Source organism: Trachypithecus francoisi, unplaced genomic scaffold, assembly GCF_009764315.1.
Source record: "Trachypithecus francoisi isolate TF-2019V2 unplaced genomic scaffold, Tfra_2.0 Lachesis_group13, whole genome shotgun sequence".
Taxonomy (NCBI): domain Eukaryota; kingdom Metazoa; phylum Chordata; class Mammalia; order Primates; family Cercopithecidae; genus Trachypithecus; species Trachypithecus francoisi.
The window spans coordinates 75106321-75131638 of NW_022681458.1; the positions used below are offsets into that span (position 1 = coordinate 75106321).

The following is a 25318-nucleotide window of genomic DNA, read 5'->3' on the forward strand; positions in this document are numbered from 1 at the left end:
TTTAATTAAATTGTTTGATTCAAAGATATGTGTGTAGTTTTTCACATCTCCTCTGTCAACTTCTTCAAGTTTCACTGTTCGTGTGTACTCCTTTTTATCTTTTCTAATGTCTTCCAGAGGTTGGGTTTCAAAAATCCATTTTTGATGCCTAACATCCCCTTTTTCTTCTTCAGAGGCAGTGATTTTTTGAAGCTTTCCTATATCAGGACTGTCTTTTAATGCCTCAATTGGAAGTGTTTCAAATAGATGCTTAGTAGTTTGTACATCACCCCCTATTATCTCCTCATGTTGTAGAGGATCTGCATTAGGAACTTCTTTTAAAATGTCTAATGGCTGTGTTTCAAACATCCAACACTTTCTGGAGACATCTGTACCTATTATTGTTTCCTTTTCAATGATGACCTCTTCTGACTCTTTGATTTTCTCCAAAGGTTGGGTTTCAAATAACCACTTTGCCTTACTCACCCCACCTTTGACATTTTCTTCCATGGATATTCCTCGGACAATTTTAATTTCTGTGATATCTTTGTTAATTGTGTCCAACGGCTGTGTTTCAAACATCCACCGTGCTGTTCTTACATCTCCTTTTTCAACATCTTCCCTGTGAACAGTTTTAATTTCCAGCATTTGACCTGAACCATCTCTAATAACATATAATGGTTGAGTTTCAAAACATTTTATACTTCTTTTAACATTTCCCTTAATTTCTTTGAGCTCAGACCTAAGCTGCAGTAAGTGAACCTCATCCACTGAATGAAGCTGTCCAAGTTGATCTAGATGTTGAGTTTCAAACATGTATCTGACAGTCTTGACATCCCCCCCAGTTATGTCCTTGCTGATAGTTACCGCTGATTCTTCTTGACTTTGATGCATTTTATTCATCGAGTCCAATGGCCTTGTTTCAAACATCCACCGAGCTGTGCAGACATCTCCTCTGGCTAGCTCAGGAATTTTCTCTGCATTTTCTACAGTGTCAGAAGAATGAGCCCCAAGTGTGTCAATGGGTTGGGTTTCAAACATCCATGTAGTATATTTCACATCGCCACCAGCAATGATTTCTTGATCAGCAACACCCCTGGAAATGTCACCTTCATCAGGAGAGCCATTGTTAATGGAATCCAATGGTTGATTCTCAAAGATCCATCTAATGGACTGCACCTCTCCCTTCAGAATTTCATCCCATTCCAAGTATTCTCTTTCTGAGTTCAGATCCTTTTGAGAACTGTCATTTGTGTTTTCAAAAACATAACGGGTTTGTTGCACATCTGCTGAGACTGAACTCCCTGAGTTCATTTGACTAGAAACAATCTCAGAAACCTCACTGATATAATCTTTTTCTAAGTTTTTTCTTAACTCAGGATGGATGTGTTTATATAAACGGTTTAATTCATACAAATTTCTTTGCTTGGAATATACATCTTTGGGGACTGGTAGTCTTCTAGGAGGACTGGGTAGTTCAGGGGACTGGGAAAATGCTGTCACATCTATTGAAGTTTGAAGTACGTCAGGTGGGGGAGGAGGAAATTCTTCTGTCATTCCTGAAGAAGTAGCATTAATTTGTCCCAGAGTTGAGGAAGTGATACTGTGATCACTATATCTTGTGGTTGATGTTTCCTTCCTCTGGCTGGTTGAAATGCAAGAAGTGGAAGAGGTACTCACAACTGATGATGGCTTTAAAGTCTCTTCACATTCACATTCAATCTTTAGGGGAGAGAAAATCAAATCTTATAAAGGTGAGTGTAGTGGCAGAGGCTTCCTAGGCACTGCCCTTCATTGGTCTGTAACCTGGACCCTCCTATGATATCTCCATTGGGAACAATATGTGATGTACTCATTTAGAGACCTACTTAGGAATAATAGTCAATATTTGTCACTATCTTTCCTATAATCCATTTTTACTTGTAAAGTTATATTTGCCATTCAATGCATCAAGGACTCAATATTTTAAAATTTACATATAATTGTGATTTTTTTTTCCCTTTACTTAATGTGGTATGCAGAGTAATCTAGAGGGAAACAGTAAAAGTCTTAAAGTACTTTTGAGGGTTGTTTCGTTTTCCTTGGAATTTAAAACAGAACAGAGCAAGCATCTGGCATTTAAAATTGATTTAATTACTTTAATGTTAATTATTAGACTTTAGAACATACATAATTTTTTCTTCCCTTATTTTCCTCTAGTGAGAAAAGTTTTTACTCTACCTCCTTTTGCATGCAGGTTAATATTCTCCTTATAGAACTGAATAAATGCTAGTTCAGAATTTTTGTTTTTGTTGAAAAGCCACTTCAAATTTCAGTAATTTGAAAATAATACATTTAAGCTTGGTCTTACACTTAATATGTTTCTGTGTAAAGAAATGACTTTACCTTAATCTGCTTTGCTGGGGTTGTCATCTCTTTGTCAGAGTAAAGGATCTTTTCCTGGGCAGACTTTTCAAACTGCTCTTTTAACAACTTAGTCGAAACCTTTGGAATTTCTTCATCCTCAGGTGTATCAATGACTATAAACAGAAAAACACACCAGGGATACTATGTAATTACTAAAAATTATGTTTAAGAAGAAATTACGGCTGGGCATGGTGGTTCATGCCTGTAATCCCAACACTTTGGGAGGCTGAGGTGCAAAGATTACTTGAGCCCAAGAGTGTGAGAGCAGCCTGGGCATCATAGCCAGACCCTGTCTCTACAAAAATTAAAAAAGATAAAATTATAATGCTATGGGAAACTTCTCACAATGTACATTAAATAAAAAGATTCAAGGTACAAGCATACATATGTCATTATTTCATTATGTAATTTAGGAATATAGGAAGAACTATAGTAAGACAATACAGGAAGAAAAATGTTGCTTATCTCTGGATTTTCCAAATTTTCTACAAGCATGTTCTACTTTTATGCTCAGGAAAAAATAATAAAATGTATAAAACAAGAAAAGAAATTGCAGAAGACCTACTTTCTTAAGCAAGAAAACCAAAATAAAGATATAGTCATGTAATCAAGTAAAGTTTTGGTCACAGTTGGCTTAAAATTTTTTTTTTTTTTTTTTAGTTCTTCAGGGTAGCAAAGCTCATTCCATTTTTACAGACAAGACAAACTATGTCCAGCCTTGTGCAAACTTGCACAAATTTGGCTGTAGTCTAATCTCATATCTACAGATTGGAGAGCTGGACTTAATAGTGCTTAAATCTGTTATTAAAATTAATTCAGTCTAGATAACAACTCTATTCTCAGGGAGCTTGATAAACATCAAGTTTTACTGTAGGTCCCTGAGGCAAAAAGGAATTCAGAGGTGGTTAGCTTTAAGGTTTAGAATGGATATATCATAGGATTGATGGCCAATAAACTAATTTAGAAACTTATTGCACCTATGACCACAGGCAAAATCTAATTATTTGTAGAAATCCTATTCAGCATTCCCTGGAACCATGAGTCATAGTTACTAAAGTTACTCAGAGGGGAGGATTGTGCTTTGGAAGTCATCCATTCAAACTCAAACACATCAATAGGAGAAAGGAGTATTGGAGTCAATAATACCAGACTCTTACCTGTTTCCTGAACATATTGATGAAACTGAGATGCTTGGTTTATTTCCTTGGTGTGCTTTTCAAGATGAGAGACCTGTATTTAAAGATAATTTGAAAATAAATTGTTTTTAAGAAGTCAATTATTTTAAGAAGTATTATTATTTACAAATAATACTCTTCATTTTACAGTGATTTTCACCCAATACTTTAGTGTACATTGAAAGATGCTAATTAAGCCTCTATCATTTATTTTAACACATGGATTCACTTATAATAAAATATATTTGAACTGACGTCTAAAGTGCAATCATACTGTTATAGGGTGCCTATTTTACATTTATTTATTTATTTATTTTCTGAGATGGAGTCTCGCACTGTCACCTGGGCTGGAGTGCAATGGTGCGAACTCAGCTCACTGCAACCTTCGCCTCCTGGGTTCATGTGATTCTCCTGCCTCAGCCTCCTGAGTAGCTGGGATTACAGGCACATACCAGTACATCTGGCTAAGGTTTTTGGATTTTTAGTAGAGATGGGGTTTCACTATGTTGGCCAGACTGCTCTCGAACACCTGACCTCATGATCTGCCTGCCTCAGCCTCCCAAAGTGTTGGGATTGCAGGTGTGAGCCACCGCACCAGGCCCTATTTTACTTTTAAAAGAATTCGAACTTGAAAGTGGAGAAAGAAACACTGATAGGTATTGATACTAGATACATAAGTAACAATAAATACAAATGCTTACAACAAAGTCGTAATTTCCATACAGTACTGGAAAGTGTTTGAAAGTACTGCCTTTCTAAATAGTTACCATTTCTGTTCCATGAACATCAATTTTCTGCACTTTGGACCCTTCTTGTTCATTTCTTGCCATTTCCTGGCTGCTTTTTGAAGTGCCAGCCTGGCTGCTATGAATTGCCTCCTGAAAGCAAACAGACAGACAGACAATGCCTTAAGAAAAGTAAAAATTTTGACTTTTTTTATTTGTGCAATTTCAGTGACAATTTTTGGAAAAAAATTGAGATTCTTTAGTATATTGGTTTTCTTGGCTGCTATAACAAATTACCACAAGTTTAGTGGCTTGAAACGGCATAATCTTAGGATCTTCTACTTCTATAGGTCAGAAGCCCTGAATGAGTCTTCCTGGGTGTTGGCCAGTATCAGAAAGTATGCATTCTGTTCTGCAAGCTGGAGGGGACAATCCATTTCCTTGCCTTTTGCAGCTTCTAGAGGCTGCCCACTTTCCTGGGCTAACGGCCCTTGCCTCTATCAGACTGAGAACTTCTCATACTGCCATCTATCTGATACTGTCTTCCACTTTTAAGGACCCTTATGATTACATTGGACCAACCCAGATAAGTGAATATTATCTCATCATCATAAAATCATCTAATTAGCAGCCTTAATTCCATCTGCATCTTAATTCTCCTTTGCCATGTAATTTAATGTATTCACAAATTCTGGGGATTGGGACATAGTTATATCTGGAGACCATTATTCTGCCTGCTACCCTTAGCAAGCAAAAGTGTTAATGATGCATTACCCAGTATGAGAAAGATGAGCCTGAAAAAATATATATGTATTTTTGTTGTTGTTTACAAGTCACATTTTTATGTTACAAAAAGACATACTAGTCTTCAAATTGGTCATCCAGTATGATGACATATCCAGAGTTCAGTTGAAGAATATAACCATTAAATGTATCCAATATAGATTATTATGCTAGTTTATGTCTCCCTATCTTCACAAGTGGAACTACTCTTGATTTTGGTGAAGTTAGAACGGTTGACCCTTAATGAATTGCAAACTCGGAGCTCCTATTAATTTTGGTGATCCAGTCCTGCTTTTACTACAGAATGTGATTCTGACACAAGTATATGATTGATTGATATGATGAAGCAGTTAGCATACTGCTAAAAATCTTAACATCCAAAAATAAGGATACAGACAGATGACTCTTTACAATAACATATTTTTGAATGTGCCTGAAGGTGGGACTTCACTTTTATCTTGATATCCAAATGAATAGTAAATACTATTTTTGAGATTTGACTTTTAAAAACTTGTTTTAGTACAGAATAGTCGAGTGAGCAAGGGTATATTATCATTATTAATTAAAATAGTATTACTAAAATGTTTTTTTGCAGTAAGTTAAAAAACTTTATACTATCAAATCCCAATCTCTTAAACTAATAATAAGTATAAAATTAATTCCAGTAGATGTATGAGACTTTTCACCTCAAGGGTATTTGTTATACAGGGTTTAAAGTCTCATCAACCAAGGAGCAGTTAGTCATGTAGTTAGAGATGTTACAGTATAATCTGATCTTATTATACTTTTCTAGGAAGGAGAATTAAGAAAAAAAAAGTTGAGGGCTTCCTAGAAGTCCTACATAAAACCAAAGACAAAATATGGACTTACACTTTTAAATGTAGATTGTATCTCATTAAATTGAAGACCACTGTAATTTCTTTTCCAAGCAGAATGCTTTCTAGGCCTAGTTAATAATCCATATATTTCAAATGATATTTGGTAACATGTTTAACACACTGTTTGTGTTAAGGAAAAGTTCACATAATGAATAAGTGAGGAGAGTACGCATGAATAAGATAGCCAACTTTCAGCAATACATTAATTCTATTCAAACACCTACTTGCGAGGAATGTTCTCAAAATTGAGGATAGAACAATGAACAAAATGCTTTAGTTTCTTGAGAAGGAGCATAGAAAATGAATAATCCATATTCATTCCTTCAAGTTCAAAGAATCAGAATTCCATATAACAAGATGCCTTGCATAATCAAGTTTTATTTGAGGCTACAAATAGCATTGTGCTGGAGAGAGCAATAACAATCATTGACAACTGCAGATATAAAAAAAAAATGCATGGGCACTAATGACAGCTCTTTACATCTGTGACAAGTCTTTCCATCTATTAGGCATATAATGGGAATATTCTATGGCTTTCTCATGCACACACTGAGAATTAGGAAGTACCAATGAAACACAGTGAAGTAGCAAAGGAGAATGCACACCTGATTAGAACCAAGGTCCCTGTGAGGGGCACCGTGATCATTTCTGTAGAATCATGTCTCCGCCTAGAGGCCTACATGCCCGCTGTGGCCTGGGGACATGCTTTATTTGGCCTACACAGTGATTTTAAAGTTTTGAATTATTAACATCTACAAAAATAAAAAATTCTTTCTGCTTTTAAAAACTCTGAAGACATGGTTAACACTGCGTTCATAGTCCAACATGGCAGAGTCTGGCTTTTAATTGGGCATATACCTTTTAGTTGGCCACCATCACTATTATTAGCTAATATTTAAGAGCAAGTTGACATTTAAAAAAAAAAGCAACAAAACTTGTCTGGTACCCATGGAAATTTGAGTTTCAGATACCTGTCACCAATCTGAAAGAGCAGAGTTAGTGACATAAATCTCTGTATTGAGAGGAAATGCAAAATATTTGGAATAGAAAAACTGTAAATAAATGTAATTTTGACACATATTTTGAAAGTTATTTTCTGGGACAAACACTTTATAGTTAATGTGTATCTACTTGAGTAAAAACAATCTATGTCTATCATCTATAAATATATTTTCTTGTAGGAAATGACACAAAATAAACAGTACAAATGTACATAAATTTTGTTTAAAGTCGTAAGTTTCTACTTCAGCATTTATGTGCTATTTCCAGATAGAACTGTAATTGCCACACTAGTTTGGTATGTTAGCATCAATGCATCAATTTTACTGCCCCCTGGTTGCTGTATCTTACATAAAATACTCCTTAAAATATCCCAAGCTTTTGTTTCTACCATTTACTGTTTCATATTTTGCAACTAGTTTAGTTTGGATTTAAAACCTGACTTTCTTTCTAATTGTTGGTGTCTATAGAGTATAGGGTTAGGTAAAAAGTTGCATCATCATAATGCTCAGGCAGAAATCAAATTAAATAAAATGTTTTAAACAACTCTGGTCAGATCACCATGCATACATTTACACCAATAATTCATAAGATTGGTTACTGAAAATTAAATTTAAATATAGACCAGTCTGCAAGAGACAAATGCTATTTTGTTCACAGGTCAGTTAACCAGTAGTCAGGAATGGGAGATTAATCCTAAACCTCTCCTTTACTAGGTATGTTGTATTTTTGGGAAAATCATGAAATCATACTTAAACTCAGGTCTTTCATCTCATGAGGCATTAAAGGAAAGGAAAAGAGATAATCTATGTGCTCTAACTTTGAAATCTAAAAAAGGAAATGCAGTACAACAGCAAGACAATATTATGGTGTCTGCATAGCTCACATCAGTCTGATGTGAGCTTATATATTAACCAACTATATAACAAAAATCTATTGTTGATATGCACATCTTCTAAGGAGATTTATCTTGCACAGGAAACTGTTCATATCCTGCCTATTCAACTTTTCATTTTTATATCATTATAGGGAAAGACATTGTACATTTCTCAATAAAATTGCAAACTCATTATAGTGCAATGAGTAAGGAAAAAGGACAGATTTTTTTAAAGTTTTTTTTTTTTTTTTTTTTTATGGCGACTCACTATTATTGTGACTCTTGGAAGTATATCCAATAGAAAAACACATAGGGAAAGACTGGCAGAATAGTAGATGGTAACTGCCTCACTAGTGTGGAAAAAGCAGAAGTTCATGTTCAATGCCAGTAATATAGCATTTTTACTAATCTCTAAAACTAGAAAAAGTTATGATACATTCATGTTGTTTACATCTTTGTCAAACAGACATAAACAATACCAAAAACAGACTGTTCATCTTAGCAAAAATGTCAGTGGATTCAAGCTTTGAAAGAATAATCAGTTTATTTTTCTTTTAAGTGATGAGCATAACAATTTGTGGGTGACCATTGTATTTGTATGGATTTAAATATATTAAAATTCAAACATTGATTTTTTTCCTTTTTCTCTGAGGCTTCTCTTTTTATTTTTATTAATTTTCCCTTAAAAATTACAATATACAACTTGACATCTCTAAGGTGTGAGCTTTATATAAAGGCTTTTCCACATTCATTATACCCTCTTAAAGACTAAGCTCAAAAATTACTTTCTTTTTGAAACCTTTCCTGACTTCTATACAGGATGCACTATTCTTGCTTTTTCTATTCCTGTGATATTAGCACACATCTGTTTTATCTACCTATCACATTTCACAGTCATCATTTGCTAATATGATCCTCTCCTTTAACTGAACTGTGTCTATCACATACATCCTCAAATCCCAATGATTAGCTTCCATGCACACAGTAGATATCCAGTAAAACATCAAGGAGTAAACACATGGGCAAATACAGTAGTCACTTTTTTTAGTAGTGTGAAAATTTTATAATTTTTAATCTGCTTTGAAAATTGAGATTCCAAATTCTTCCACATAACCCTATGATTTCATTTTGTTGTTGTTTTGGTTGTTCATCCCTTTGACACTAGCAATAATATGTCAGTCACTTTACAAAGTGCACTCAGAAAGAGGAGTCTCTTCACAGATGTTCATAGATGTGATCAGAACATCTATGGAAAAATATGTGCAATGCTGTGGTACTGTAAAGGGTAGCTGACACCATCAGAGAAAGGAGCAGTCTGTACCAAGACAGCAATAAATACACTAGAAGCCCAGATCCCACCATTATGCAATATATTCATGTAACAAAACATGTACATGTACCCTCCTGAGTCTAAAATAAAGAATATGTATACAAAGAGAGCAAACACACACACAGAGGTAAGGATTCTTTCAACATAGGAAAATAAAAAGATATTCATGATGCTAAACAAACTAGTTTGTATGTTTTTTTGTGAATTGTTATTCACTGAGTTAATGGATCTGACATGTTGTCAAAGATCATGTAGAAACTGCAGTGGGATGCATTGGGCAGAATTACTATGACATTGAATAACTATGCTGAGATATTTATGATGACACTGAAAGACAATGATTCATCCTCATTTTATAATTTATAAAAATAAGAAAATAACATTAAGGGAAAAGAAGAGTTAACGCAATTCCAAGTCCTAAGTCTTTATGTGACTCAATATACTCAGCAATGAAGGCTCCAGTTTTACTTAATTCAATAGTAGCTCTGCTAAAGTTATGGGAGTATGCTAGTTGGATTATTAGCTCTAAACATTCAAAACATTTTAATGCAGTGATTTTTTCCTATGAAAGCGCTAAATTTTTAAACATGAGTGACCTTGTAGAGCTTCACCCATGCATTTATTTATTCAAACAACAGTTACTGAACATTGGCTATCTCAATGGCATTGGGCTAGGCACTGTCAGTATTGTTTAATACATTTCTGTGATTGTATCTCTATCTATGCAATATATGTAAATATATATATATATTTAATGATACAAAAAGGCTCAGTCAGCTTGCAATTCCCTTGAAACAAGAATGCTAAATATATACCAAAGCATGAATTATGCAGATTTATTGCATAAATTTCTGAGAGAAGTGTTATCATTCCATTAATTTTAACTCTTCTTTGACTAAAAACAATTATGCTTTGGTAATATTTAGCTAGAAAGAGCAAAGAATCATTTTTAATAAAGAAAATAATTGGTTTAAAAGTACAAAATTTTGCTGTCATAAAAGGGAGGATTCTGAATAAGCAATGCTAGTTTTAGCGGCTAGAACTCTGACTGTCTTCTTCTGCTCTAAAAGTATTATTTATAGAGCCGTATTCCAGAGGCCCAAAACGCTGAAGATTCATAAAAAGAACATATAAAAGATGCACTCTCAACTGAGTCGTCAAACATATTAGTCATATAAATAACAATATTTATTTGACAAACTAAAAATGCAGCTTACATAAAGACATTCAATTCACAATAAAGAATGCATTTCAGAAGTTTTATGAAGATGTATATTAAAGATATATATGTATATAATATTTCAATCCAACATAGACACAAAGAATCTTAAAACCAGAGACACTGGGATATAAATAAACATAAATGTCCAACAAGAGGCTGAAACTTAGAGTCTTACAGGGAAGTGAAATTACAGATAAAAAGTTTACAGAAAGAATAAAATATTCTAAAGAAAAAAAAAATAGAGGTAACATGTGTCCTATGCTAACTAACACCAACCAAAATTGAGAAACAGAACTCTACCTCTTGATTACCATCCCTTCCTCACCAATATCCAACTAATTTCTATGCCCTACCAATGCTGTCTATTGCGATTTAAATAACCCTTGAGTCTGTGCCCTCTTTACCCTAGAATTTCTGACCCATTTAAGTCCTCACATATTTAATCTGGACTATTTCAGTAGTCTCCTAATTTATCTTCTTCCATCTCACCTTAACCTGTTTGTATCAATCTTATAAAGCCAGAATAATCTTTGTTAAAGACATACCTATTCATCTTACTCTCCTGTTTAAATTGCTTCAATGGCTCTTGATTGCCTTAGAAGAAAGTAGAAATTCTTTAACATGACATAAAATTTTGTGTATTATCTGACCTTTGCCAAAATCTCCAGCTTTATGCCTCAGTTATTCCTCACTACACTCACAAATATATCATGCTGTTTTACCTTTTACACAAATTGTCCCTTTGCCTAGAATGCATTCTATATGCATGAAAAATTATTTCAAGTCTCAGCTAAAGCATTCTACCTTCTCAGATGTCTTTCTTGATCCTCTTTCACCTGAACTAAAGTTTATCACAACTTCCTGGGGTTCCAATGAGCCTCATTTATATTTTCTGTCATAGAATTGGACGCATTGCACTTGTAATTATTTGTTCTCGATCTGTCTCTCTAATAGAGTCAGTTCTTTGAGTGCAAAATACTGTCATACACATAACTGAATCTTTTGTGTCTAACATATGGTTGGTGCCTAATGATTATCAGCTGCTTAGAAAAGTACATAAATATAAGGCCCAGCCTCTAGAGTCAGCCTTCCTGGGTTAGTATCACATTTGCTCACTTTTCTTGGAAAAGTTACTTAGGCCTCCCATGCATCCATTTCTTGTTCAAATAACCAAATAATAATACTGCCTATCTCAGAAGGTTGTTGTGAAGAAGCAATAAGTTGATGTGTTTTTAAAAACTTGGCTCACAAGTGCTACAAATACCAGAGTGTTTGGTATCTTTACTTAACAAATATTTATTGCACACTTGTGTCAGACATTTTCCTAGTAATTCAGGATTTGGTAGTAAGCAAGGCCCTCCAAAAGACTGAGTAAAACTGGAGTTCAGCTACATTAATGAATTTTACTGGAGAATTTCACTGTATAATTAAGTTCAGAAACTAAACAAGAAGCAAATCTCCCAATAGGTACATTTTTTTTTCTCTACCAGAGAAGGAACAGATTTAGGGGGGTTACTCAAAGGGAGAAGGAAAAAGGAGCCTTTATGTATTGTGACACTTCCAAACCATTCTGGCTCCTGACACATGGAAATATTCTGTAGAGATATAGCCAGAGAGCGGGTTTGTGATCACCTATCCAATTTATTTACACTTCATCTTTCATGAACTCATACCTAGTGAACAGTCAGTTCATAATGATTTAATCTATTATTACACAATTCTTAACAGGATTCTTCTTTGCCTGAAAGGTACTGTTGTATGATTCCCATTTTGACAGTAAAAAACATTAAGATTTGTAGATAATTTATCTTTATATCAGTCACAGCTCCCAAATTCAAGCACTGGAGCCTGACTGATTTAAACAGAAAAGGGAATTTATTGAAGAGGCATTGGGTGGTATGGGTGGAGAGTGTATCTCAAGAAATCTCCAGGAAACTGGAGAATAAGACTTGGAGGGTTTGTACCCAGTAGCAGTACAGAATATAGTTGCAGAGACATCTGGTAAACGTACCCTGGTTGCTACCATCGGCCTTAGACTCATTCACTGACAATGCCACCAAGAGTGTGTACTGGATGTTGCTTCTGAAATACTTACAAACTTATTGAAATTGCAGTAATCTCCTGCCACCAGCCATCACCAAAATTGATTATCTATGGTCCCTGCTTCTCATGTCACTAACTCTTATGCAAAACCTGAGATGGAGGTGATCATTATAGTCTTGTTCGCACACCTGGGTCCTAGACATTAGCAAAGCTAGGAGAGTGAGTGTATGGTATTTGCAATTTCTCTTAGTGGTGGCTGGTTCTACCTCATTGGGTGGTAGAATAGAAAATAGTTTTGATGTAAAAAAAAAGAAAACTGTCCATTAGCCTTCCTAAGAAATATTATTTATGAACACTGAGATCTTCTTAACCAAATGGAAACCAGTTAAAAGCACAAGAAAAGGGGTGCCACTCATTTTTGACAATAGATAACATAGTAGAAAGCACTATCCAAATCTTACTAAAAAAACTGATTTGGGCTTATTTTTTTGGTAACGTATGTTCCATGAGACGTTACAAGGACATCTAGGAAGACTTTGAGTCAGTGCAGTTTTCCTGTTAAGGGTATTATAAAGAGCTGCTGTTATACTGAATTATACAGACCTCCCTCTCTCTTTCACTGTCCCTCTGAGTCTTTATGGCCATCAGTCCTTTTCACTGGGAGAGATGACATTTTAAATCCTTATATAAAATCCAAACAAGAAGGAAGAAAATTAATAAAACAGATCTGGCTTGGATCCAAGCATTGCAAGGTTATCTGCACAAACATGGCATCACAGGGCAATTATTAATTATGACAAAAATGATAATTTGTGTTTTCTTTAAAATAAAGAAAATGAGGAAAACTGAAAAGATAATAATTTATAATTGCACTAATGATTGTATCTACAAGCAACTAGGGGAGTGAAAAGAGATTGGAGTGGTAGGACTGTTGGGTTATGGCCAAAATTCATTATCGGTTCAACTAAGAAATCATGTAAATAAGTCATAACTAATTTCAGTCTCAGTATCTTCACTAGTAAACTGCTGGGACAGAGGCTGGGGGAGCACTGAAGGAGACAGGAAGGGCTACCATTGATCAAGTGTTTTTAAGTCTCAGGAAAAGTAGAGTACAAGGCCCTTTACAGTTGAATAACGTCAAATTTCTTTAAGGCTCTTCCATGCTAGCATTCTACATGTTGATTTCAAATGAATTTAACCAGTAAAAGTGGTTTAGGGAAGAATGCTACGTAAGTTTTTAAAATATCAAAGATACATCGTGAATATGGTGTACTAGAATCCCATCAACAAGATATTTTGAATTAATATTTTTACACCTAAAGTCAATAAGTGATGCATTCAACATGCATTTGTGAGGTACTTAGCATATAGACTTGATGGTACTATTTCTTATTATCATAATTCCTTATGTAGAAATGAAAGGCCTACGTTTTGAGGAAAGGAAGGAAAAGGAGTTCAGGGAAGACATGAAAACTTCTTTCTTGATCTCAAAAATGAAAAAAGAAAAAGAAACTATGATGGGGGGGCGGTATTTGTTTACAGTGTTAGAATGCTGATACAAAATGTTTATGGTAAAAAGATTCACAAAATGAACCCCAGCCTAAAGTACTGACTTCATTGAAGTCTCAACAATCTCTCTCAATGTTTTTAAGCACTGCTATATGTTGAATTGCTATTAGATTATTGTAATTTGTACTCTGAGGAAAAGGAATAAATTTCAAATGCTACAGAAGGGTATACCAAGATCTCTGGAGGGCACTGATATTCACCCAAGGGTAAGCAAGTTTGACTGAGCTCTTGGCTCCCCATCTGGTATCCATCTAGTGGTAGGTACATAATGTGTACTGTTCTTCTCAAAGAGTGAGAAACGAAGTGGCCTCCACTTGTTCCTGAAGAGGTGAACAATGCCTTTCCATGCCTAAATAGATACCCAGGAGCGAAGGATAAAGAACAAGTCCAAGAAAAAGCTCCTAGAAGAAGATGTAACCTCATTCCTTATTTGTGTTGTTAAGATCTATGATGAAGCTAGGCAAGAATGAAGTTACCCTAACATATGTCTACAATAGCATGGCTCTAAGGACAGAACTTCTTAATGCCTCTTACTTTTCCCAAGCCTTGTGTTCTTCCAGTTTTTTTTTAGCATGATAATTTGTTTGTAATTATGCAAATTAATAACTAAATGAACATCAGAAAGAATAGAGAAGCTTGATTCAAACCAATCATTTTCAAAGACCCACGAAGATGGGTTTATTTTGAGAAATACAGACCCAGAAGAAGCAGAAAGAGCTAATAATATCTTCTGTCAAGTACTAACAAAAAGCACCCATTTTCATAAAAGTAACTATGTGGAAAAAGCATTTTGCAGACTTCACTAAGTTCTACAAGCATAATGAGTCTATAACATTAATGATTTCTTTTGTTGTTATTATCTTTCCTTGATACCGACAAACTAGCAAAATCTAAGAAGTTAAAATTTTGTGGCTTGCCATTTCATTATAGCAATTTGAAAATAGAGTACATTTAATTAGCATATTAGAATATATTGTCTAAACACTTGAGAATTCTATTTAATATAGTTATACAAAAAGATCTGCTTTTATATTGTTAAGCTAATAGGAGGCTTCAGACAGAAGGGGCAATAGAAAAATGTCTCTTCTATTTCAACTTTCCCTAGATGTACACTCCCTCTGATCAAAGAAAACGTAAAATTCCATTATGTCAAAAGATCTGTATTTTACATCTTTATTAACATCAAATACTTCTTGAGATCACCTAATTAAGTTTGGAGGAAACTCTTGCTGTGACCTTTTGTCTTTGGGGGAAAGGGTCTAGGTGCCATTTCCTCAACAACTCAGGGCCTTGTGATGAGAACAGCAGCACTCCTTTTTCCCCAAAGCAACCCCAGTTTATTTTACTTTAAAGGAGTGAAGGATATATCTGTAAGTGTACATTTCTTTTCTAAATGAAATTGAAAATAGGTTCTATAGGAACAAATAGGATTATAGAAACAGAAGGCCCATGATACTATTACGAAGAAAAGTTGTGGTATTGGTACTTGAATAATTGGGGTAAATGCTGTTTCTACAAATCCTATTTTGGAAAATGAGTGAAATGAATCATAGAAAGAAAAGAAAACAATGATGATTTTTAAAAAGCAATTGGATCTGTGCTTGTAACTCAGTCTTACTAATGGATATCTGTGCTATCCACCGAGGCCCTGACTTCCTGAGAAAAAGGGCCAGGGCACCCTCTACATGTTAATGTTTCTAACCACCTGCCAAGTCACCAGGAAGATTAGTGTACTTAGCTTTTTTCAGCAAAGTAAAAGAACCCAGCTGAATGGACACACTATACAGACTGCAGCATTTCCCCAAGAAGATGTTCCGCAAAAGACACAGACAGACATTCTACCTGTGTCTTCACAGTGTGGACTGGGAATGAGTTTCCCTTTATGATGCTGTACTGGAATGGCTGCCATGCTCCCACAGGGGAGGGAGGAGTGAATCCCTCTACGCATTAGCAGTGTAACTTATATACCAATAGGTTCTGCAGAAAGAAGCTGAAATGGCTTCTTTCAACTTGCAAAGGGACTGTGACTGAAACTTTATGGTCATGCCTCAGCAGACAGCAATTACCATCGGCTTCATTTGGGACTAGCAGAGGTTGAGGGTTATAGTGTGTGGCTATAACATAATGTGATTCATGTTAGTAGAACACGGAAGACAGTCTGATTATATTTTATGGGCACACCTTCAATCCTAGGAAAAGTCCACACTTTAGTGGTTTAGTTATGTTAAGATCTAAAAAACTATAGGCAGTTTCACTACATAATTTAATAAGGTTTTTCACTTTATAATTAAGTAAAGCTCTGTCTTTCACAAAACAGTATTATTGATACAGAAATACCAAAGATACAAACCCAAGACACATTAGATGTATAGGTTGCATCATCCTTTGAAAATAAATTTTTAATGAAAGATTGCAAAAAGAAATTATAATGAAGTAAAGTTTCAGTCTTAATTATTGGTGTATCAATCTAATAAATTTTAAAAATTCCTTAATTTATTTTTGTTCTGATTGTTTTGTTTACTTTTAATGTTTTAATATATTTTCCTTCAGTTAATTTATATCATTCTATCATTTATTATCTGTCTCCCAGGCTGGAGTGCAGTGGTGTGATCATGGCTTACGGTGGCTTTGAACTCCTGGGCTCAAGCCATCCTTCCACTTCAGCCTCTTGAGTAGCTTGGACTACAAGCACATGCCACCATGTTTGGCTAATTAAAAAATATTTTTTCTTTTGCAGAGATGGGGTTTTGCTATGTTGCCCAGGCTGGTCTCTAACTCCTGACCTCAAACGATCCTCCCACCTTTGCCTCCCACTTTGGCCTCCCAAAGTGCTGGGATTACAGGCTAGTTTATTTTTAATATTCGAATATATCATACATATGCAGAAATTACTATTTCAATATAGTCTACCACCAACAAAGGAATTACCTGGGATTAGGGTATCAGTAAATTGGTTGTTTGGCTGGCTAATATTTATTATTTTCACCATGATTTATTTAAGCCTTTGCTTTCTCTGGATTCTTCAGTCTCCTATTCTATTTTTTGACAGCAATAGTTATCTCAAGAGAAATGTCAACATAAGAAGAAGGCCCCTGCTATCAGTGTGTGAACAGAATGACGTGGGCAGGCAATAAGCCTCAGATCAGAAATCAAGAAGGGAGAGGTCAACCCTGGGATAGCAAATCTTGCCTTACGTTTGCATTGTCATAGTCATTGCTGCACATTAGAATCACCTAGAGAGCTATCAAATTCCCCTGCTCCTTGAGCATTCTCCAGAACAATTAAATCAATTACCTGGGCTGCCCGGGGAATTCCAGTGTACAACCCAGCATAAAGAGGGCTTAAATGCTCAAAGTTCCCACTGGGATTCCATGCCCAAGCTGAACAAGGAGGATGGTTTGATTCCAGATCTTTGTAGAGTCATGGTAGGGGTAGAAGGTGATGTTTCGGAAGCTTGGAAAAGATGCCCTGGTTCAGGCCCAGAGAGATTTGGGAACCTACAGACAGAGGACTCATCGAAACTTGCTACCACTACATCCCTGTAGCATAACCCAAAGAAGCCTGGGTAGAGTGGGGAGTGGGGCTTTGTGAAGGAGCGTGGGTGCATGTTAGAGAGATCAGTCTCATGCAGGCCTTTATGAGGGCAAGGGAAAAGTAATGGTTTGTTGGGGCTTGAAGAAAAGGCTTTTCTATCTTTCATCTTGAGAAATGCAAGTCTTCATGCGGTTGCTTTGTGTTTTTGCTTTTGTTTTCCTCATAGTTGATCTAGGCAGTTCTAAATGCAGTTAATTTACTTCACAACTTGAGCAAGAATCTTCTTCACAGAATATAATTCTGTTGATTCAGTTTCTATAAAAAAGAGCATGGGATCCTGACACAATTTACAGAGCTATAGGAAGGTGGATGTGGGTAGGAAGAGAAGAGACACAGATTGAGTAGTAGGAGAAAACCAGCTGCAAAATGGCAAGGAAGCAGCACCATGGACACAGTTTTGAAAAGTGGTAATAAAATGGGCAATCATGAGCATGGCAAAGATAATTTTGAATGCAAGAGTAGAGAAAAAAAGTCAATTCATGAAATATGCATCTCCAAACCCATAACTGGATCTGCGTTTGCATTTCCACTTCTTGCAGAATTGAAAGGAAAACCGAATTACTAGTATAGAGCAAAGCTGATTTGTTGTATGGCATAGTCAGGAACTGAGATGTCCCATTAATAGATAATTTCAGTCAACTGAATTCTGCATCAACCAGCTTGTGCAGATCTGGCCGCATGAATATTACTGATGATAACTGGTTGAGGCTATTTTGCTCTATTTAGCAAACTCTTGGTCTTCCAATTCTGCTTCAGCATTAAAAAGTTAATCTTATTGTGTTATTTTCATCATCAAAGCCCACTCAGCCATAGTCATGAAGAAAGAGCTGTAGAGGATAAACAGATTAAAGGGCCTGGATTTGGAAGGAAAAATCAGTGAAAGATTTGTTATGAGAGTTTTAATTTTTAACAGAGTAAGACTGCTGAATCTAATCTGTCTATGAACCTTATTTATGTGACTCTTGAGAACAATGTTTGTGCTGTTTTTGTTCTTTGTTTTCTTGAGATCAAGTTGAGACTCTGCTATGATCACTCAGCCTGTGGAAGGTTCATGAGTATTCACTGGCCTATCTGCAGAAAGGTCTATGTGATTCCATCACCTGTGCCGAATAAAAAGCAACAGTTCTCTGGCAAATATGGGTCCTTATTTCTAAGCATGTTGATCAGACACTGGCTTCATTCTATTAATACTGTTATAGAAATATATTTACTTTCATTTTTCCAATTGCACAAACCAGAAAATGTTACAAGGTAGATTTTTCCTCTACCTTTTCTTTCCCTTCCATACATCAACTAAAATGTGCTGAGAAACCACATACACAACACTCACACTTGTAAACATTGAGAAAATCAACATCCCTTCAACTCTTCCTCTTTTTCTCTTCTGTTCAAACAGCACAGCCTTTCCTCTCCTATCTAATTGAATTTGTATATTAATTATATTGTTTTCCTCTCAGTAGTACCTTGCCACTATACTACAAATAAAGCAGTCTTCAAAAGCAATGCTATGCTATTTATTTGTTCCCACTTAAAAAAAAAATTTTATTTATTGTGAGGCTCCAATGTACCTATATAGAGTGTTTGAAGCATATTTCTTTCTTGGTCCACCTTATCTTGTCATTTATTATACTTGGGATTAAACACTTTTTCTTCAAAAGAAGGCTTGCTATTATAATTTTTAAAACATGCACTAGAGTTACTGATTACTCCACAATGATGCATGCTCAAAACATGTACAAGTATGCTCATTTCAAGCTAATCTTTGGATAATGGAGCTCCTAAAAAACGATTATCTCCCAGGGCTAAAGAATTGGAAAGAAAGCCAAGGTGTGAGGCACACAACATGATAGTCCTTCTTTGTCTTTTTACATGTACATAAATTGTTTGTGAATCATATGCTATTTTGAGAATAATTGCCACTTGATTATGTCCCCTTTTGGCTTAAGGATCAATATTTCTTTTGATAATAGCTGGGGTTTAGTAATCAACTAATATACGCTAGGCAACATACTAAAAGATTTATACGAACATTTTATTCTTAAAATGACCTGTTATTATTTTAGAAGAAATTAAGTGGTACTATGGTTTGAAGGTTTATCCCCTTCAAAATTCATGTTGAAATGTAATTGCCAGCTGGGCACAGTGGCTCATGACTGTAATTCCAGCACTTTGGGAGGCCAAGTAGGTGAATCACTTGAGCTTAGGAGTTTGAGACCAGTCTGAGAAAAATAGGGAAACCCCGTCTCTTAAAAAACAAAAACAAAAATTAGCTGGGTGTGGTGGCATATGCCTGTGGTCCCAACTACTCGGGAGGCTGAGGTGGGAATATTACTTGAGCCTGGGAGGTGGGGGTTGCAGTGAGCTGAGATCGCACCACTGCACTACCACCTGGGCGACAGAGCAAGACCCTGTCTCAAAAAATCAAAAAATGTATTTGCCTTTGTGATAGTATTAGGAGGTGAGAACTCTAAGAGGTAGTTAGTCATGAGGGCACCACCGCGTGAGTGAACTAGTGTCATTATCATAGGAGTGAGAGTGAGTTCCCCCTTCTTGTTCTTGCTCCTTCTCACCCTCTCACTTTCTGCCACATTATGACATAGCAAGAAGGTCCTTAACAAGATGCCAGCACCTTGACATTGGACTGTTCATCCTGCAGGAATGAAAGCCAACAAATTTCTTTTTATAACAAATTAACCAGTCTGTGGTATTCTGTCATAGCAGTACAAAGTGGACTAAGATAGATGGGTAACTTGGAGGATTATAACCCAGTCTATCTGACTCTAGAGCCAGCAGCCCTAATTACTACTCCAGATTGCCTCATTTTGAGTGCTGGTACTTTAAGTTATAATAGTCACTTTAAAATAGTGTTCATAATTAAAAGACAATACAAGATACATTCTTGGTCACAACCTTGCATGTTAATAGAGATCTAGGTTAGGTTGGGGCTGCTAATAGTAATCTATGACCTTGAAAAATTACGTATGTGGCAGGGAGCTAAAGGCAGGTTTAAAGCACTTCGATGAGAAATGCTTTGCAATGTGGACATTTAGCTGATAAAAATATATTTCGTTTGCTGGAAAACAATTATAGGTCACCTTTAAAGAGTGTAAAACACACAGTAGTCAGATTATATCTGTCACAAGCTGTCAAAAATGTTTTTTATTGACCTAAAATTGTCTAGAGATTGTTCTAAATCCACATAACCTTACAGAATCCTAACGTTTACATTTTAATTTTTGCCATAGCAGATACATGAGGAAAGATATATACTGTCACTCAGCGCATCAGAGTTAGTGGCAAGGCAAAGGTCAGGAAGGCTTTTTCTTCTTGATATAGATTCAGTGCAGCAATTTCACATGAAAGCAAATACCTTAGCACTGGATTGCACTGATTACTTCCAAAATTTTTGGAGCTCCATCTGCTCTTTCCTACTTATGCTACTTAGGAAAAAGAAAAAGCAACTTGAGGAAAGAAGCAGCTTCTGGGGCTTCACAAAATAACACACAAAGAGCTCCTCAGTACTGCAGAAATATGGAGGAAAGAAAAGGAAAAAGAAATTCACTTAAGAAGATGAACGTCAAACCCTAAGTGTGAGAATGTGGCACAAAGAAAGTCCTAGACTGCTAATAGGTACAAGGTTTCTTTCTGGAAGGATGGGAATGTTTTAAAATTAGGTTGTGGTGACACTGCACAACTCTGTAAATATTCTAAACAGTCATTGAACTGTATTCATAAAATGGGTGAAAGTTATGGTATGCAAATTATATCTTAACAAAGCTGATAAATAAGGAAAAAGAAAAATAAAAGAGGAAGAAAGTCCTAAGCATAACCACACAGAAATCATAGAATGGGCAAGTGAAAATTAACTCAGGAGAGAGGCAATGGCAATTTTACATCAATAGCACATTTGTTCTAACATCTGTTCCAGCATATCTAGAGATACTCTTTTAAAGTGGAGTAGACGATTATTTGGAATGTTCTTCCCAAATGGAGACTGTTGTAGTGAGTGGATAAAAAGACACCCCTCTCAACTTGTCCTTTTCATTCTAGCATTAGGGGCCTACTGATTTTCACTAGCATAAAAAGCAGGAGATATGCTGCGTGACTTATAATCCCTTAAAGAGAGTTGGGTTTAATTTATATCTACTGGAAGCATTAATGGTTGTTTTGAAAAACAAAATCCAAATGGGTAATGTTAAAAATGGTTAGTATTAACTGCAAAGGCAACCTAATAAAGGTTCCCCAACATATTCTTTGAAGAAGCTCAACTCTTCCCACCACTTAACTCTCTCCTTCAGAGACCCAGAGTGGCTCCTTTTCCTAATTTTCATAGGCATACTCTGCAGGCTAGCAGGAATATGGCTAACTGTTTAACAGGCAGAACTATAAAAGCATGGCAAGTCTAGAATACCTAAATGGGACATCATCCTAAGTTTAAAATGTCTGGCATAAATAAATGTTACTATATTGTGCACCCCTTTTTTTCTATTTCAGAATTGCCCTTCTATTAGATGTAAAACATCTATCAGCAAAAGAAGGGATCTAGGGATCTTTAATCTCAGAGATAGATAAATTATAAAAATTTGTTTAGGCCAATTGCTGATCTCCCAGACAAACTGTTACCAAATAGTCAGCTAATCACCCTGAAACATCTGACTTCAATACATTAGGAAGCAAACAGGCAAATTGGACTTCATTATTATATCTTATTAAGTCATTACTAATTGTGGCATTAAATATTGTCAGAAATCCAGAACAAATGTTCTTACTTTTAACTCTAATTAAACTTGATTTCCAAATTAATATTAATTACTATATGTCAAAAAAATAAATACTTTTTGGCCAGGGGAAAATAGCAGGGAAATAAATCTCAAGCACTTTCAACAGCAAAGAGATTGAAATCACTATCAGAGTTGACAACATCTTAGGTAAAGACAGAATTAACTACCTGTGTTTACCAGAAAACATCTTGTCCACAATCCCTGCTGATAAAAGAAGTGATATTTAGAATGCATTTAGATAGCATTAAAAGTTTGACTATCTAAGACACAGTTTTTCTACATTTTCCCTGCTATAGCCAAATTTGACATTTATCTCAATTTTCCCATAAGGATTACAAATTAAGGCCATTTAAAATAAGACACAAATGACTTTTTCCTTTTTTTTTTTTTGAGACAGAGTTTCACTCTTGTTGCCCAGGCTGGAGTGCAATGGTGCCAACTCGGCTCACCGCAACCTTCAACTCCTGGGCTCAAGCTATTCTCCTGCCTCAGCCTCCCAGTAGCTGGGATTATAGGCATGCGCCACCACACCCGGCTAATTTTATATTTTTAGTAGAGATGGGGTTTCTCAATGTTGGCCAGGCTGGTATCGAACTCCCAACCTCAGGTGCTTCGCCCACCTAGGCCTCCCAAAGTGCTGGGATTACAGGCGTGAGCCACCATGCCCCGCCACAAACGACTTTTTCTTTCACTTTCCTACAGACTTCTGCATATGGTCTTCGTTCCACAAATGGTGTTTACTAGTTTATTCTTACCTGTGTTTCTTTTACATTGTATTTATCTTGCCTTGAATTATGGAATTATTGAATATTATTAACATTATCTAAAAGTAGATAATGAAATTGAAGTTTAGAGAAGTCACTACGGTTCCAGACTCCTGCAAATATTCAGAATTCTAGTGCATGATTTTTATTACTTTCATACACATGCACAGAGCAGGGACTACATATATTATAATAATAAACTATATTTGCAAGGAGCGTATAGTAGATATATATTTTTGTTTGATTTTGTTTTTACCCACAATATATTCTTCATTGAAAACCATACGCTGAGAACTTCTGCTTAGGTAAACAAGGTACACAGGTCTAAGCCAATCAGCATCCTCTTGCTACAGCAATTAGATGTGTAAGGAGCATGTATATTCCATTCAGAGCCAACAAGATGCTATAAGCCTTTTTCTTGGGACTTCTGGGAAAACGATTCTTACTTTCTCTGCACTCCTTTTGCTACAACCTGGGGAAAACTTGGATGAGAATGGGGCCAAACCAGTGGAAGTGATGCTGAGAGGTTAAGAAGAAAAAATCAGATAAAGGTGATACTTTGTTTATTGTTTGAGCAAATGTTTGTGTGGAGCTTACAATGGACCAGGCAATGTTTTCAGCACTTTACAAATACTAACTCATTTATTCTTCTAAACAAACCCATGGGTGGGTACTGTCATAATATTGACTTTATAATTAGGGAAACTGAGAGACAAAGATGTTAAGAAACTTGTCTAATGTCAAAGAGTTAAAACACAAAGGAGCAGGAATTTGAGCCCAAATGACCTGGCTCCAATATCTGTGCTCTTAGTCACTTTGCTAGGACCATACTTCAAGCCCCTACATTAATGGTAAGGTGATATATATTTGACAGTGTTATTGAAATAAAGGAAAAAAAAGGAAGGAAGGAAGGATTTGTTGCATTTGCCAATTTCCCTGGTGTAAATATTCTCACTATGGCTGATTTCAAGCTGTTAGCAAGATGGTGTCTGGTTTCCAAAACTCCCCCAAATTTAATAATTGGAGAGTTGATACAAGCCAGCTCTGGTACTCCACTGGGGCTTACATCAAATCTCCCTTCCACAAGACTATTTTTTGTAAACCTGTAATGTTTCTTTTGGTTTAAGTCACTTTTTGGGGGTTTTCTGTTTTTTGCGGTATTAAAGAGTCTTAACCAATATCGAGCTTCACAGATATGGAAATAGTTTCACATCAATTGCTCTTTGTCACATTAAACCTCCATAGTAACCTAATGAAATAGGCAAATCACTCAATAGTTTTCCCATCTTACTCATCAGAAACTGAAGATTGAAGGGCTTATGAATTTGGTCTGTGCAGTACTGGTTACATAGTATGCCAGACCCAGTGCAAAATGAAAACGAGGGCCACCCTTGTTCAAAAGTTGCTGAGAATTTTAAAATGGAGACAGAAGAATGTTAAACGAAGTGCATGGAGTACGGGACCCTGTGCAACTGCACAAGTCACACATCCATGAAGGTGGTCCTGGGTCTCTGTAACCCTGAAAAGTAGCAGAGGTGGCATGTAAATCCAGATCCACAAGTTTCATTGCCCATAGTCCCCACTGCTTCCCTTCAAAGTGAAGGATCTGTAAATTAATTACTGATATTTCTATGTAGAATTTGTTATTTAAACCATTTAATAATATTTTGTATTGTTGACTAGTTTAAACACACACATCTACACTCAAAGACTCCTACATTGCAACAGTTATATATTAGATCACAAGTATGCTTAATCTAAATTTCTTATTTATATTAAATTTCCTTTAGACAATATTAAAAATAAATCTTGCCATAAATTTATTGAGCTACCTATATTGTACATTTTTAACTTTGCAACCAGAGCCAGAAAAAGGAAACAAATAATATTTCACATATAAGATTTCTAATCAGTCTACCTGATATGCCACCTCATCCCCTGCCACACATAGCACGCAATTGCTTCATTTAAAAAAATTTAGGTGGCCTTTTATTTGCAGAGCAAGATGACCGAATAGGAACAGCTCCAGTCTCCAGCTCCCAGGGTGAGCAACACAGAAGACGGGTGATTTCTGCATTTTCAACTGAGGTACCGGGTTCATCTCACTAGGGAGTGCAGGACAATTGGTGCTGGTCAGCTGCTGCAGCCCGACCAGAGAGAGCTGAAGCAGGGCGAGGCATCACCTCACCTGGG

The 25318-nt window shown here is 35.9% G+C and overlaps 1 protein-coding gene across 1 annotated transcript in view; it reads right to left on the minus strand.

The window, feature by feature from the left end:
* Positions 1–25318, minus strand: part of XIRP2 (xin actin binding repeat containing 2) — a 79604-nt gene that overhangs the window by 16131 nt on the left and 38155 nt on the right. Inside the window, 4 exon segments of the mRNA XM_033231244.1 lie at positions 3–1701; positions 2365–2498; positions 3543–3615; positions 4328–4438. Of these exon segments, the coding sequence (XP_033087135.1) occupies positions 3–1701; positions 2365–2498; positions 3543–3615; positions 4328–4438 (2017 nt within the window).